Consider the following 14,585-nt stretch of genomic DNA (forward strand, 5'->3'; position numbering starts at 1 on the left):
CTGCTTGAGCATTGCACAGAACGAGTTCGTAAAGCTTGCAAAAATATACGCTTATAATAAAGAGGGGAGAAGGAGCTGAGGGGAGTCCTGTAAGATAGTGCCTGATCCTCAGCATGGTTAGAGCTCTAGAAACCTGTGACATGCAGGGAGATCAGGGCCAGATGCCACCCAAGGCATATTCTCACAGCCTCGGATGCTGTGTGACTTCTTCACCCAGTATCTACTACATGGGGACATCAGTGGGAGACAGTTCGTTCCAACATACCTGAGGACACACACGATGGCTTCTGATGGTGGACTTCTGGATACCCAATATCATTTGTCTCAGTAGCAGACTCACAAACTCCTCATATTCTGTTTGTATCCTGTTCCTGCCTACCACGATTTTTACCCCGTTCCTACCACACTAACTGTGCATTATTTAGGTGTTCAAGACTTTTGAACTAAGCTGTTAAAAACCAGCTGAGACATCATCCTGTGAAGAGAAGATGAAATACCAGATTCATGAAGTGATTTACATCTCTAATTACCCCTGTAGCTGTCTAAACCTGAAAAATGTTGATATTTGTTCAGATCTGTTGCCCAGGCATTTTCTTCGCAGTCAGTCACGTTAAAGAGTGAGATCTCAGGGACTCACTCGTTGCCTGGCGGACCACTCAGTACCTAGTGCAGCTTCCTTGTGCCATTGTCAGTGATGGCCTCTCCTCTCACAGGTCATCCTGGTGTCTGGTTTTGAGAAACTGTTAATATTTCATTTTGGAAGCCAGTAATCTCCATGTATCAAACTTCCCGCACAGTTGTAGCGAGAGCATGCACAGACCAACTCCTGCATCAAGGGACATTCCCTCATTTTCCAAATTAGCTCTAGTTTTGCCAAAGCTTCTTGTAGCACAATCCCACCAGAGCTCATCAGATGCCAAAGAATTTGTTCCTGGGCATGCCAAAGGACCCTGACTCCTAAGACCCAAGTGCCTCTCTTACACCCAGACTCTGTCAGAATTCAAAGACATATTTGAGAGTTCCCATCTCTCATTTTAGGAGTCATCTCCAAGAAATATTTCCATTCTGTATTTGAAGTAGTCACTGGAACAAAGCTAGGGCCTCACTTTTTCTCCTCTGGGCAAATGACTTCCTGAATTTATGCTCTCCTAGTAAGTAAGAATGTTTTCATCCTGAGCCAACCAGTTTTGCTGCTATCTGGGTTCCCCTGGCCTTGGAGGGCCACTCTCTTTGGCAGATGGATTTCCTGCTCCTAGCAGAGGGGTGGAAGGCTGCTCTATGCACTGCGCTACAGAAGAGAGGCACACACTCCACCTCCAGTTGTTGAAGGAAAGGTTTCAGCCACTTACCTGCCAACTTAGCTTTGAAACAGAGTGGTAAGTGCTAAAGAGAGTGAGCAATAGTTAGGATGGACATCTTAGATGGCATAAAGGACAGCATTATGTTCTGGGCAAACTGGATGATTCATCCTGCAGCCTCACCAGTGCTCTCTGACAGTGGTCAACAGGCACATTGATAAAGGAGATGCAGCTACCCGTTCCAGATTTTGAAGAGGCTCCCAATAAAACCCCACTCCAAAGAGCCTTACAGAAAACAGGCAGACAGGGAAAGTGCTGGAATGGACAAAAGGCTCAGTACAGGATAGGAAACCAATGAGGAGTATACCCAGCAATGGGGGAAGCAGCCAAAGCTCTGCAGAGGTTTGCTGTAGGAACTGCACTCTTCACCATTAACCAGGGTCACCCCACCAAGGGAGTGAGCCACAAGGTGACAAAGTTCCCTAATGATGTGAAGTTAGGCAGGTCAGCAAGGGCAGTGGCCAGCTGCAGGGGATGACAGACTGTGTGACTGGGTCATACATCAGCAGATGGAGAAGAGTGCTGATAAAGAGGTGCAGGTGGGAGTAAACAAACCCCCATACTGCACACTCAGTGATGGGCTCTGGCCATCAGAGATCATGAACTCTTCAAAGGATGCTACATAGAAAAGGGCAACTAACTCAGTGTTCAAGAGCAGTGAAAAAAAGCAGAATAAGTGCCAAAAAATTACTAGGAACAAAGCAGAAAAAATATATTTTCCTACATCTGGCAAAGCTGCAGCTGTCAGCACACCCACACTGTGAGAGATGAATGGCTAGAAAATACATGTTCCTGTTCAATTCCACCAAGCTGGAGGCAGGACCCGATGGACTTTTGGTCAGGTCCATATGGCAGCTGCGTGTGATTTTTGAGGAAGATGCTCCCAGGTTCCTACAGGAAAGCTGTGAGTCCCTGTGGGTGGCTGGTGGGTGGGACTGTAACACAGCATTGGAATGACTCTGGGTTTGCTTACAGCTCCCCAGTTTTCCAACCATGATTGGGGCTGAAGGTCTAAAAGATCAGTTCTCTATTTTTTATTGAATCTCAATTAATGTATCACAATGGAAAAATGACAAAACCCCATAAAACCTCATTAAATCAGTTTTTAAATTAGAATATTTGGTCAACAACAGCATTGCATTAATGGATTTTTAGATGCTATTTGAGAAAAGTTTAAAGTGCTTTCTTTAAATACTTTGCTCTTACAGAATGAGATAATAATTGTACTTAATTTGATCATGAAACAGCATTACTAAATTAAGAATAAATTAATATGGAAAACAGTTTTAAAGTCCACAATAGAATTATTTTAAAGAACAAACCTAGGGTATTAACCTATTAGGTCAGAAGGTCTGAATTTGCTTGAGGCTGCAGAATAAGAGACGTAGGTATATGAAAATAGGGAAAATTGCATGAACAAAAACCAAGAAAAAAGCATTATGAGTTCAGACCCTCTTCTGCTATTGAAATTCATAGTATAAATTAGGTAATTATTAAAGTGTTATGATGATCTATGCAGGCTATTTGAACTTGCCTGATCCTCTCACCTTAATTTCAGCAGGATAGAAAATAGGACTTTTGGTTCATTGACAATCAAGGTGATTCTCATCTGTGAAAATCTGCCCCATATCACCAGATCATCTATACAGCTTGGTTTGTATCAAATAGGCCCAAGTTTCTTGTAGCAGGCACTCTCATATCCTAAAGTATTATTCACAGATATAGTGGGTTTTATCACTGATGGCTAATATATATTAATTCCTGTTTTATCCTGTGCTAAATATTATATCTACACTTACTAAGAGCTGGAATTAAATAATCTCCACATATTTTTGAAGATATGCCAAATTCTCCTCCCTAGCATACATATGCCTTTCTGCCTCTGTCAAGTGTGCCAGCAAGGCTTTCTGCAAAATACATATTCTAATTCCTGTTAGTGATATAAAAAGAGAACTGAAAAGTAATCAACTTCATACTGCAGCAATTTGGACTTTAATCCATTTAATTCATCTTCAGAGGCAACTGCCTTGAAATTCCATTAAAAGTGCTGCATTCGAATGGGCTTTATTATGATATTCCACTTTGAATTTTATGAGGGGAGGAATTCCCCTAAATGCTGTCCTTCTTATTATTAATCGGAATTCATGACCAGAGTCCAGTGTGAAAACGGAAGATACTGGGTACTTTTTACAGCAGAAGCATTCCAGTGGGACTGGAAAGTAACCACATGCAAGGAGTAACCCTGATTATAAGTTACATATTCTTGATACTATTCTGCATTCCATTCTTAAATAAAAATTGACTGAATCTTATAGTGAGTTACCTGGTGAGGTCTCTGGGAGTTTTACCACTTACTTTGAGGAGTTATGAAAGCAGAATTCCTACTAGAACAAAAATCAGATACGAGCAAAATTGTATTCTGGGTAAATTTTGATCAGTCTGTTCAAATTTCAGACTGAACTAAGGGTTGAGAGATGGTAAAAACACAGGCTGGATTCTCTGCAGGAAACTACTGTAATAATTATCCAGTATCCACTCAAATAATTATTTGAGTGCTACATGTCTTTCTTGAGTAATAGTTTTATCTCCAAGGGAATTCAATTACTTATATACTAATATAAAGAGCACATTTATATCAGTGCATATATACAGGGAGATAAGTGAATTCATGCTAACTGTGGAGGCTCTGCTGACTGCACTTTATCAAAAAAAAGCTAATGTTCTTTCATTCTTAAGGAGATTCCAAAAACTCAGCTGCCTGGCTTTCAAGTAAGCACACTTTTAGACAGAAGACTCTGCTGTAGCCCATTGATTTCTTCCATAGTGAATTCCAACTCCACCTGAATTTCTCCTAGAAGCTAAAGGCTTAACCTGCTATTGAACCTCAAACACAATGCTTTTCTCAGGTCTTAAGTTCAGATCAAGATAGCTGGAGTATCTGTTCTCTGTCAACCAATAACTAGGTACTAGTGTGGACTTGACATGGACTTGAGCGTGCTCACGATAGTTAGAGTAATGCACATATATCCACAGAAGTCCCCACATTGTTTACTCAATGATCTCCTGGAAGGAAGAAGAGATGCCTCCTCACCTCTCAGCAGCAAACTCATCAAAAGATGAGTCTCCTTTAAAAAAATACAGGTTTGGCTAGGCCCATGTGGGCACTGAGGTACTCAGTACCAAGTATAACTCCAAGCAAAAATACATTACATACAAAAATTCTAGTTTCTATTTTCTCTCTGATACTTGCCTCATGCTCTTTGCAGCGAGAAAGGGTTTTGCAACCCACTATTCCTCACTTGTTTCAGTCAGCTACAGAAGACAGACTCATGCCTTTTTCAGTCACAAATAAAATATTACCCTTACAGAGAGTTGTGCTAGGGAATTTGAGGTGATTGTGGAAAAGGCATTTCAAGCTTTTACTTCTGTGCTCTCCATGACTGAATGACAAGGCTTATGGGGTTCACACTTGTTTGGGTTTTTTCAGTTGAGGAGGCTTGGGGTCAGAAGTAGGGATACCGAACAAAATGTATACCTAATACTTCCAGAAGAATCAACATAAAACTTTTGTATATACAACCAAAGGGTGCTTGATCTCATGTCAAAATTCATGCCTTGAAAAGGTCTCACAAAATTTCCAGGCTGGATACCCCCACATTATGTCCAGATAGAGAATATCCATGTGTTTGGAACCAGGCAGCTAACGTGGGAAATCGGGTACCTGATTTCTCCAATAGATGGTGGGCAGCTCTGCCTAGAAGCAAGCCAGCTCTGCACTGCTAAAAACACCTTGTTTCCTGTTGCCTTTGATCTTATGCTGCAGTGGCTGTCAGCAAAGCTCAGTGAAGACTACAAAGTAAACCTACTCTTTCATTGGCCAAATTTCTGCTTCCGCAGGATGCTATCCAGGTCTGCAGTGGCATCTCACGGTTTATAATTAACAAAGATTAACTGGGCTGTGGACTAAAGGTTGGCAGTGGTGCTCCAGCCAAGCGGAGAGAGCTGCTTACTACGTAAGTGAATGTGCTAGGAAAGCAACAACATAAATAATCCTATATATGTGTCTTGTTTCTGGGGAATTGCTGGGGAATACGTTGAGCTAACTTAGACTTTTATGTTGAACTAGGAGTCTTTTCAGAACTCTGGCTCTTATACTGAGCTACAAATCCTACTGTTTACGATTGTCAGCCATCAGAAAAGAAGGACAAAATTTCTTTCACAAGATTCATAAAATTGAAATACAGGAGACAGTGAATAATGCATTCTGGTGACTTCATATTTATTTTTTACTGGTTCTTGTTCCAACTTCTCATGGGAGAAGCCTATAATTAAATAGGTGGATTAGTAATCTGCTTATTTTTTGAAAGCAAATGCCTAAATTGATTCAAGATGACTACAAAATGCACCTTGCTTCATTTAGGGATAAGTGGGTGAAATGTAATGGTTTGTGATCTACACAAGGACTGAGAAGACGATCCAATGGATGCTGTCATTCTTAAATTCCATCATTGTAAATGAAACTACTGTTTGTCCATTGTGTGTACATACTGTCTCATTTCAGCCACTAAAGTAAGGAAGCTTAGATAAATCTTTAATAACTTCTTTTCCTGCTTTGTGATGCATTGAAACTCCTGCTCTGGCATTAGTTTAGTAACATCAAAATGGTATTATTTTATTTTTGTATCATTTGAGGAGTGGACACAGTGCAGAAGTAATGAGTCACCTCCAAACCTATAAATCATGAGTTTGCACCGGTGAGATGGTAGACAAAACAAAACAACCGGGGACGTGATCAAAGATAAGCTAGAGGGACTCCCCAGTGAGTAAGCTAGCACAGCTAAGAGCAGCTCATTTTGAGTCTGTTTAAAGCCTAAGAAAGCATGGTGCCATTTGGGAAGTGAGCCAGGTGTTATGCAACAAGAAACTCCTCACGCCTTTGGAACAAGATCTTGGCTATCTGCTCAAATATGCTGTTGTGCTAACTGAAAATACTGCAAGGAATACAAAAATTGGGCAAAAGCTGCCTTGGGCGAAAGCCAGAGTGTAATTACTGTCCATGTGTACTTAACACTCAGTACCCACAGAAGAGGGTACTGCTTTTCTGTCAGCTGAGTAAGTGACATTATCTTTATCCTGCAGTAATGGAGTGCATACTGGTAGGTCCAAAGGAGAAGCAGACACACAACAAACTTAAACCCCATTCACGCAAACTTGTCACCATCACCTTCACCAGTTCTGGACAGGAGAGGGAGAAAAGTGCTACCATAGCTAAGGAGTGAGAACCAGGTGGGTTAAAATGCCCTGACTGCTCACACTGAACACTGTCCCCTGTGCAGAGAGGCAGCCTGAAGAAAACTGAACACTTTGAAAGTTACATTCTCCATGCAGAAGCCGACACAAATTCCTTGCCAAGGCCGCTTCAGTGGGGAAGCACACGCAAACCCACAGTCCTGGATGAATCACCAAAATACTGGCCTCTCCTGCTCACCAGCTGCTTCTGTTTTCTAGGAGCACTGCACAGGTCTGTCATGTGTGGCTTTCATGGGAAAAAGACCAGTGGACACCAAATCTTGCTTCTACACTTGTGATGTTCTGGGTGAGATGTTCACAAGGTCTGCCCTGGTGCTCAGTCATACAAGCATTGCCTGACTACCAAAACCTTTGGATGTCATCAGCAGAACACTGCTAACAGTTACACAGTATTTATTCAGAAATATATTTATGAAGTATTTGAGCTTATTTCCTGAAAAGGAAGCTTTAGTCACTGATTTCAATAAATGAAGGCTTTCCTGACCCCTGTTGCATCCATTCATGGCCCTCCCACGGTCACAATGTGTGTGAAGTCTGGGGGTCCATTCCTGTCTGCTGTAGGTCTTTTCTTGCCTGCTCTGTGGAAAGATGTGCTGCTTGTTTTTAGGCAGCTTGCTTCATTCTGCGGCTTCTCAGCTGCTCCATCTGCAAAATGAGGATAATAAGAATCTCCTCTCTAAAGAAGCCGCCTGCTACTCATGGAAGGTTTTGCTGTGCTTGGGATCTTTAGTTTGTGCTTGATAAAGAAGTGAAAAAGATTTATTATTAAAGGGATTACAGTGTTGATATGCTTGTGATGAACTCCCTGCAGGCATGCAAATATACTAAAGGGCAAATTTATTTCTCATTTGTACTTATACAAATTCCCTGCAACTCCAGCAGTGCAGGCAAGGTTTGCATTGCCACAGCTGAACATGTGTCAGCATCTGGTTCCACGGCAACTCAGTTTAGATGTTTATGTTCAATAATTGATAGCAGAGAGGTGTCATTTGCCTTATAAGAAACTTGGAATATCAGCAGGCACTCATTCCTGACAGAACAGTGCGGAGGAAATATGCTATAGGGGAGCCTGCAGTAGCATTTCCTTGGTGATGAAAGCCTGGGAATAAGCAGCTCCTAGTAGGGGCTAATTAAGTCGAGGATGTGTTTTCTCTGGTGTGGTGATTGTTCTGCAGTTCTCTGTCAAAGCTGATGTTACCTGTCCCTGGAAGATTCCAAGATGCAGAGCAAGAATAGAAATATTTACCTTCCTGAGGAAGAGAAGTCAGTCCTCCAAGCACACTGTGCTTTCATGTACAAACAGGGTGAAACCAGTCAATTGGCTGGTCTGAGAGGAATGGCCACTGCAGTGTGGACAGAAATTGGTGAGAAAAACAACAGTAGGAAGAAAAAGCACAAATCAGGCACCAAGCGTACATTTCTCAAAATATGAAGGGTGTACAATAGTACCAGGCACAGAAAACACATGGTATGGTTACTGCCTGCCTGAGCAATGCATGTAGACACAGTTGTCTTGAAAAGTGCTGGTACAGCAGGCTCCGAGCATTCTGATGATTCAATCTCCGAAAGAATTCGAAATGGCAGTCTCGCTTCTGAACGCACAAAGTCCTTATCTTCCTTTTAAAGCAAAGAAGTCACTGCACCGGCAGGAAAATAGAAGGAATGCTGGAGGGCTTTACAGCAATGCATATCAATGAAAGGCTCCTCTTGGCTAACCACACTAGAATGAAACATATTCCTAGTGGTTCTGCCAAAGATCCTGGAAACGCTTTGATGGTGATGACGGTTGATAGGGGAGAAAATAATCATAACTATGAAGCAGATGAAAGTTTTTGCTGTCTTGCTCTTGTAGCATCATCTATGCCTTTGCAACGGACTTGGACTACCAGAGGAAGACAAATCTTTGCCAGAGATACGGCAGCCAGGCTAAGGGAAGTCAGCAATCCACAGTGTGCCAGCTGTCTCACTTTATTTTTGCCCATAACTAAATTATTATTTTTTTTTTAAAATGGCTTTAATACCAGCTGGCAAAATTAGTCAATGTTAGTCTGAAAGGAAATGTTGTCAATTGGTTTGGAAAAGGCAGCTCTCAAACAGAGCCAGTCTGTTTCATTAAAGAGAAGGAAAGAAACTCCAGGCTCTATCATACACCATCAAGGCAATTTAGATTTTTGCCACTGATGATAACGGAAAAATGAATCTGAAGTAGAGAAGGAAAAGTCCAACTAGGTCAACAAAGTCCCTGGTGGGCAGCAACAGGGTATCTGAGAGCTAGTATGCAGAGCAGACATGGAAATGCTTGAAAGGATTCAATTTTATGGCACAGTGAAAGATTGCTCTGCTTCTGTTTCTATATAAGGTAGGTAATAAACTGTATTTGAACTGGTAAAAGAGGAATGAGATGACCCACATTTCAAAGCTGGAACCTGGTAGGTTATTATTATTTATGATTCATAAAGCTTGTGCAGTGCACCAAAAGAAAGGAAGGCGAGTTCCTTGCCCAGAGGAGCCTCCAATGCAAACCTTGAGAGAAACACTCTACTGTGCATGGGGTCAGCTCCAAGGGCTTTTTAAAATTCGAATTATAGTGTAATGAAGATCAGGCCTGCTCTTTCCATCAGAAAACTGGGATTCCTTTTCCTGTCTCTGCAGTAGGTGGTTTTAATGTTACGGGAATGCAACAGCTGAATATTCTGTGAAATGAAATAAGAACCTTCAGGTACCCCTTGCTTTCCACTCTTACTTGATGCCTTAAGTTCCTTTTCTCCTCTTGCACATTTCTACATTTTCTCACTTTCTGCTCCACAGATCTTTTGCTACCATTTTTTCTTTTCCTTTATTAATTTCTCAGTTTTTCAGTGTTAGTTTTTTCTTTTTCATGAGTTCTCTTTGGAGTCTCACATTCACATTTTATGTCTTGCCATTCAATCATTCCCTTTTTTGAGCTGTTCTTTCTCTTTGCCTCACTCTGCTCATCCCTCTTCTGTCTCTCCTCCTTCCATTCCCCCTGGCCAAACTTTTTCTTTCACCAACTCCATTCTCTCGACCAACGACATACCCCAGCAGTATCCCCCAAACCAGCAGCTTTCCCTTTGCTCTTTCTTCAGGACCTGAGCTCTGTGTCCATCCTTCAGACGGGCTCCTCTTTCTGACCTGCACCCTGCCTTTGCATCACCCCTCCATCCCTAGGACACAGCTCACAGGTTTCTACTCAAGATAACAGCTCCCCGCACTCAGATCTCTCCAGGGAACCCTCCTGAGCACATCACTGTCCTTTTCAAGGTCCCAATCCATGATCCCTGAAAGTCTTCAAAGGTCCCTGTGCTCCCTAAAGGTCTGCCAGCCCCCATTGCTCTTTGGCTCTTAAGTCCCTCCTGGCCATAAGACTCTTAACTCCAGGGCTACCATGCAGCTGGATTGGTAAATAGAGGTGAGGACAGATGGTTGGAACGCGGGGCCGCGTTCCTCACATCGGGAGAACAAATCTGCCGAGGATCTTCCTTCCCTCCTGCCAAGGATCCTACACGCCAGGTACTTGCCCACGGGTTTGGGGGCTGCTCCCGAGCCCCGAGGGGAGGTCCGGAGAGGTGCTCTGCCTCTGGAGCACGGGCGAGGAAAGACCCTGGGCTGGGAAAGGCGGCGGACAGGGGTAAGCGCCGGCGATGTCCGGCGGCGGGGGAGCTGCGCGCCCCGTGGGTTCTCACCGCCCTCCCACGAGTCACGCAGTCCCCCGCCGCCGGGCATCGCCCCAGCACCGCACTCGCTCGCCCCGGAGCATCCCCTGTCGCGGAACCCGGTCTTCCCGGGATACCCTCGTCCCGCTCCCAGCGACGTCGTTTACCTTCCACTTTGGTGAGGGTGAGGACGGGGCTGTTGCAGGCGCTGAGCGGGGCCACCCTGGCCGAATGCTTCTTCATGGCGAGCCCGTCGCCGGCGGCAGCTCCCCGCCGCCCCGCGCCTACATCCTGGCGCCGCCGGAGCCCTCCTCGGCGGCGCTCCCCGCTTCGGCTCCCGGCCCGCCGCCCTCTGCCGCAGCACCGGGCGGCGGGGGCTGGGGCTCGCCCGCCCGCCCGCTGCCGCTCGGGGCTGCTGCAAACCCGACGTCACCGGCACGGCCCCCCCCGCCCGCCCCCAGGGCTCCCGGGGCCGCCCCCCGGGTCGAGGCGGGGGAGGCGCCCGGACGCCGCGGCGAGAGGCGCTGCGGAGCCCCCGGACGGCGCCGGCCCCGCGGTCCGGCTCCGGCGGAGGTCGCAGGGAGCCGGGACCGTAATGCGGCTGCGGACAGCGCTCCCGCGGCCGCCCGTGCGCCAGGGTTCCCCGGAGCGAGCCCTGGGCTACTGCTGGCGCTGGGCTGCTGCACCGCACGGAAAGGGCTCCCGGCTCATCGCGCTCTGCTTAGTTCTCTTCGCGCTGTCTGAGGGGAAGGGAGAATTTACACTCCCCGAACCGATTCATGATTTACTCGCTATTGTCCCTCCTCTGTTTTCCTTCAAGTCCAGCCACTATTCTGGGTCAATTTTCATGCGTGCTTTTAGTAATTTCTGCCATCCTCCCCACAGCTTTTCTGTTCCTGCTGTATCCTTTTGAGGGAGACCGAAACTCGACCCAGCAGCCAAGATGAGATACTCCATGGATTTACCAATGATACTCCAATACCTGCAGTCACGTACTCTACAGCTTCCTTAACACAGTTTAACAACTCCTTTGTGAGGCACGAAAAGAAGTGTGTCCATACCGACACATGTTAAATAAAATGTCACAACTGGATGCTGCTTGTATGTAGCAACCTTTTAGAGTGTTTTTTGGGTTTTTTTCTGCAATAATTTTAAGATTCCCCAATCATGCCATACCAACAACGTGTGATAGAGCTACCCCTCTGTCAGAGCACAAAAAAAGTCTAACTGGCATTAATTAACATGACTTAATGCAAGGAGATTCAGGAGAGAACACATCGTAATGAACGAGTATGAAAGATGTAAAAAAATATTTATATCACCAGAATTCACAAGATGCTGAGCACAGTGACCTCAGCACCCTTTACTCCTTGTGATTATTTCTGTGGCTATGAAAATACTCTGCAGATTTACCAGGTTCCAAACGGAGAGGCGTCAGCAGACAAGGCGCAAATACTCAATATTTCTTAAGGTCTGGTCAAATTAAAATGAGTGTACTTTGCAAACAAGACTGAGCGGCCATCAATGCTCCACAAACATTCCAAAGTATTCTTTAATTATATAAATAGTAGCTATTGAAAATCAGTTCTGATAGACTTTTCAGGAAACCGTGGGAAAACACCACCCTACTTCTGCTGGCTAGAAAGTTCTTTATATTTAAGAGGCAAACTTTCTCAGGGGGTCAGACCCACACTATTTGCACGGCTCTTGTTGGTTGATCTCCAGCCTGATGAAGCTCCAGGGTGTTTTGCACTTCCTATGCCTCTTCTGTGCAACTTTTGGGATGAACCTTACACGAAAATCATTAGGCTACTTTCAAAGTGATTCTTCTGAAAAAAATAACCGTGTACTTGGTGCTAAGACCATAAAACGTCAGCTTAAATTTCAGGTCAAATGAAATAAAGACAATCCTGGTTTTTATGGTTATTTCCAATTCTTTTTAGTAGAATTGTCTAAGAAATTCAGCTTCCTGGGATGTTACAGATCATAGGCATTTGAGAACCATGGGTCCATCTTGTTTCATTGCACTCTTTAGTCTCAGAGTCCAATAGGTTTTTGGTTAATTAAAGGAGTTGCATAAAGAGAGGCGATTTTCACCTCAGATGGTCCTGTCCATTAAATATTTGGTGATGTTGCAAGTGCCTGTTTTCTGAGGATTTCAAAGCACATTATAAAATATTAACTCATTTTACACTGTCTTCGGGAAGGAACTTCAGGCTCACTGGTAGTTAAAATACAGCCACAGAATTTAAGAGACTCCCTTAGTTTCAGATGACAAGTAACACCAGAACATGGAGAGCACTGTCTGGCTTCTGCTCTGAGCAGATCTTCCAGGATCATCTCAGCCTCTGCTATATAAAGAGGAAAATAGAAAATCAGCATTTAACATCAAAATGTCATCAATTTTTCCCAGAGGTAAATGGCTGTGCAAGGATAATCAGACTTCCCTTCTGGTTACACTTGTAACCAGTAGGATGGTCATAAGAATTAGAAGGATATTTTGTTGCTGAACACTTATATTCTTTCCTTCTAAAAGACTTAGGCTCTCTTATTATTTAAAGGAAAGACAAGGTAAGTACATTATTTTACTGGGAAGGTGCTGCTGCTGATGTAGAAAATCACATTGAAAAGATGGGATTTTGGATGACATGTTACTTAAACCCTGCACACATGTAATATTTTGGGGTTTGCAGAGTTGTTAACACATTTCAGGCTCACAGTGTTTCATTTAACGCTGAATGTATGGCAGTAAGTCTCTCCTGTGGCTGGCCCCCTCTGCAGCTGGTGCTGTGGGAGAGCTGAGAGGTGTCTTGTCCTTCCTCTGATGACGATGCCTTGCACGGCCACAGCACTCAAGCTCCTCAGTGTTCAGTTCAGCCATCCAGAGAAGCTTTCAGAGCCATTGAGGACATTCAGTACCCAACTAAGACTGGTTTCAAACTGGGAAGAGACATCCAACCGCTTGTGGGCTCTTGGAAACCTTTTGCCCGATGTGTCTGTGAAGTACAGCTGACTTGCATACAGCTCTGCTCAATTCCAGCCCCAGAGCATTTTAACAGTCTCTGGTTTCTCTTGCCTCCCTTACAGGCACGCACTTACACCAGACATCCACACTAGGCCCCTGTCTTACACTGTGCATAAAAATACCAGCCACATATCACAATAACAAAAAAGTTGTGTTTATTTAATGAAGACTGGGGTGCCTGAGGACTGTGTTCCAGGGACTCTTCTGTGAAAGCTGCATTTGGCAGTAGGCTTGTTACTTTCTGTAGCTGCAGCATCCACACCTTCCCAGCCTTTAACACATTTACTGCTGGATTACATTTCACTTCATTTACCACTAGCATTTTACAGTATATGCAATGCAAAATTGATTCACATGGGGTAAAATTTCAAGTCAAATTTATGTCTTTTTACCTTTAAAACACCCCTCCTGTATTCAGGAGGAAATGGAGGAGAAGCTGGTGGATGTCTGGGCTGTGGACAGCTTACAAATGTGGAGAGAAGCTCTCAGACCTTGGAAACTGAAGAAGGCAGATTTTTGTTACCAATCAAGAGCAAGGATGTGAAAAAGAAAGGTCAGATTAAAAATTTTGAATAAGGCCGTCAGAATTTGGCCAATTTGAAGAATTTGTAGACTTTGTAGTTTGATGGAACTATTTTTTTTCAAGTTGTTACCCTTCTTCATTTTAGATTAAAAAATAATAATAAATAGACTGGTTTTGTACATATAAACCTTTATATGAGTGTGCTAACTCTCAGCATCACACTGCTTTTAAACCTATGGATCATAACCACTTTCCTGAAAGATTCTTTATTCACACAGAAAGGTAGGTTCAAGACAAAACTAAATTCTCAGTTATGTGTGCTACAGCCTTTGCTTTTTTGTCCTGTTAGCTAGTTTGTTTAACCAACATGAAACACAATGCCCTGTTGCTAACAGACACAGTTGGTATTTCCCCAGTTCAGACATTTTCATATTTAGTGTACTCATTAATAGGACATTTATTAATTTACGTGCTTACCTTACCACTGAGGGCAATAATTGTTGTGCTTAGCAACATGAAAGGAACTGGAGTGTGGACTTGTACTCTTGTAGCCAATTTCCTAATAGGCTCCATCTCATACCAGAAAGAATTCATGTGCTAGGAGTCAAACACATACACAATACCAACAATGGCCACAACCTGCCAGTATTTCAAGTAATTTGGTGAATATTCTCCACAAATAATTATCAGTCTCT

The 14,585-nt window shown here is 43.8% G+C and overlaps 1 protein-coding gene across 3 annotated transcripts in view; it reads right to left on the bottom strand.

Moving 5' to 3' along the window:
* Nucleotides 1–14,585, bottom strand: part of SLC35F3 (solute carrier family 35 member F3) — a 163,143-nt gene that overhangs the window by 50,699 nt on the left and 97,859 nt on the right. Inside the window, exon 1 of one of the 3 annotated variants that reach the window (XM_086877797.1) lies at nt 10,510–10,683. The exons of the other annotated variants lie outside the window; for them this stretch is intronic. Coding sequence (XP_086733923.1) covers nt 10,510–10,585 — 76 coding nt within the window. The 5' untranslated portion in view covers nt 10,586–10,683. Of the gene's footprint in view, nt 1–10,509; nt 10,684–14,585 lie in introns of those variants that run through there. 3 annotated transcript variants of the gene reach the window in all.

This window comes from Cyanistes caeruleus, chromosome 2, assembly GCF_971803275.1.
Source record: "Cyanistes caeruleus chromosome 2, bCyaCae1.hap1.1, whole genome shotgun sequence".
Lineage (NCBI taxonomy): Eukaryota > Metazoa > Chordata > Aves > Passeriformes > Paridae > Cyanistes > Cyanistes caeruleus.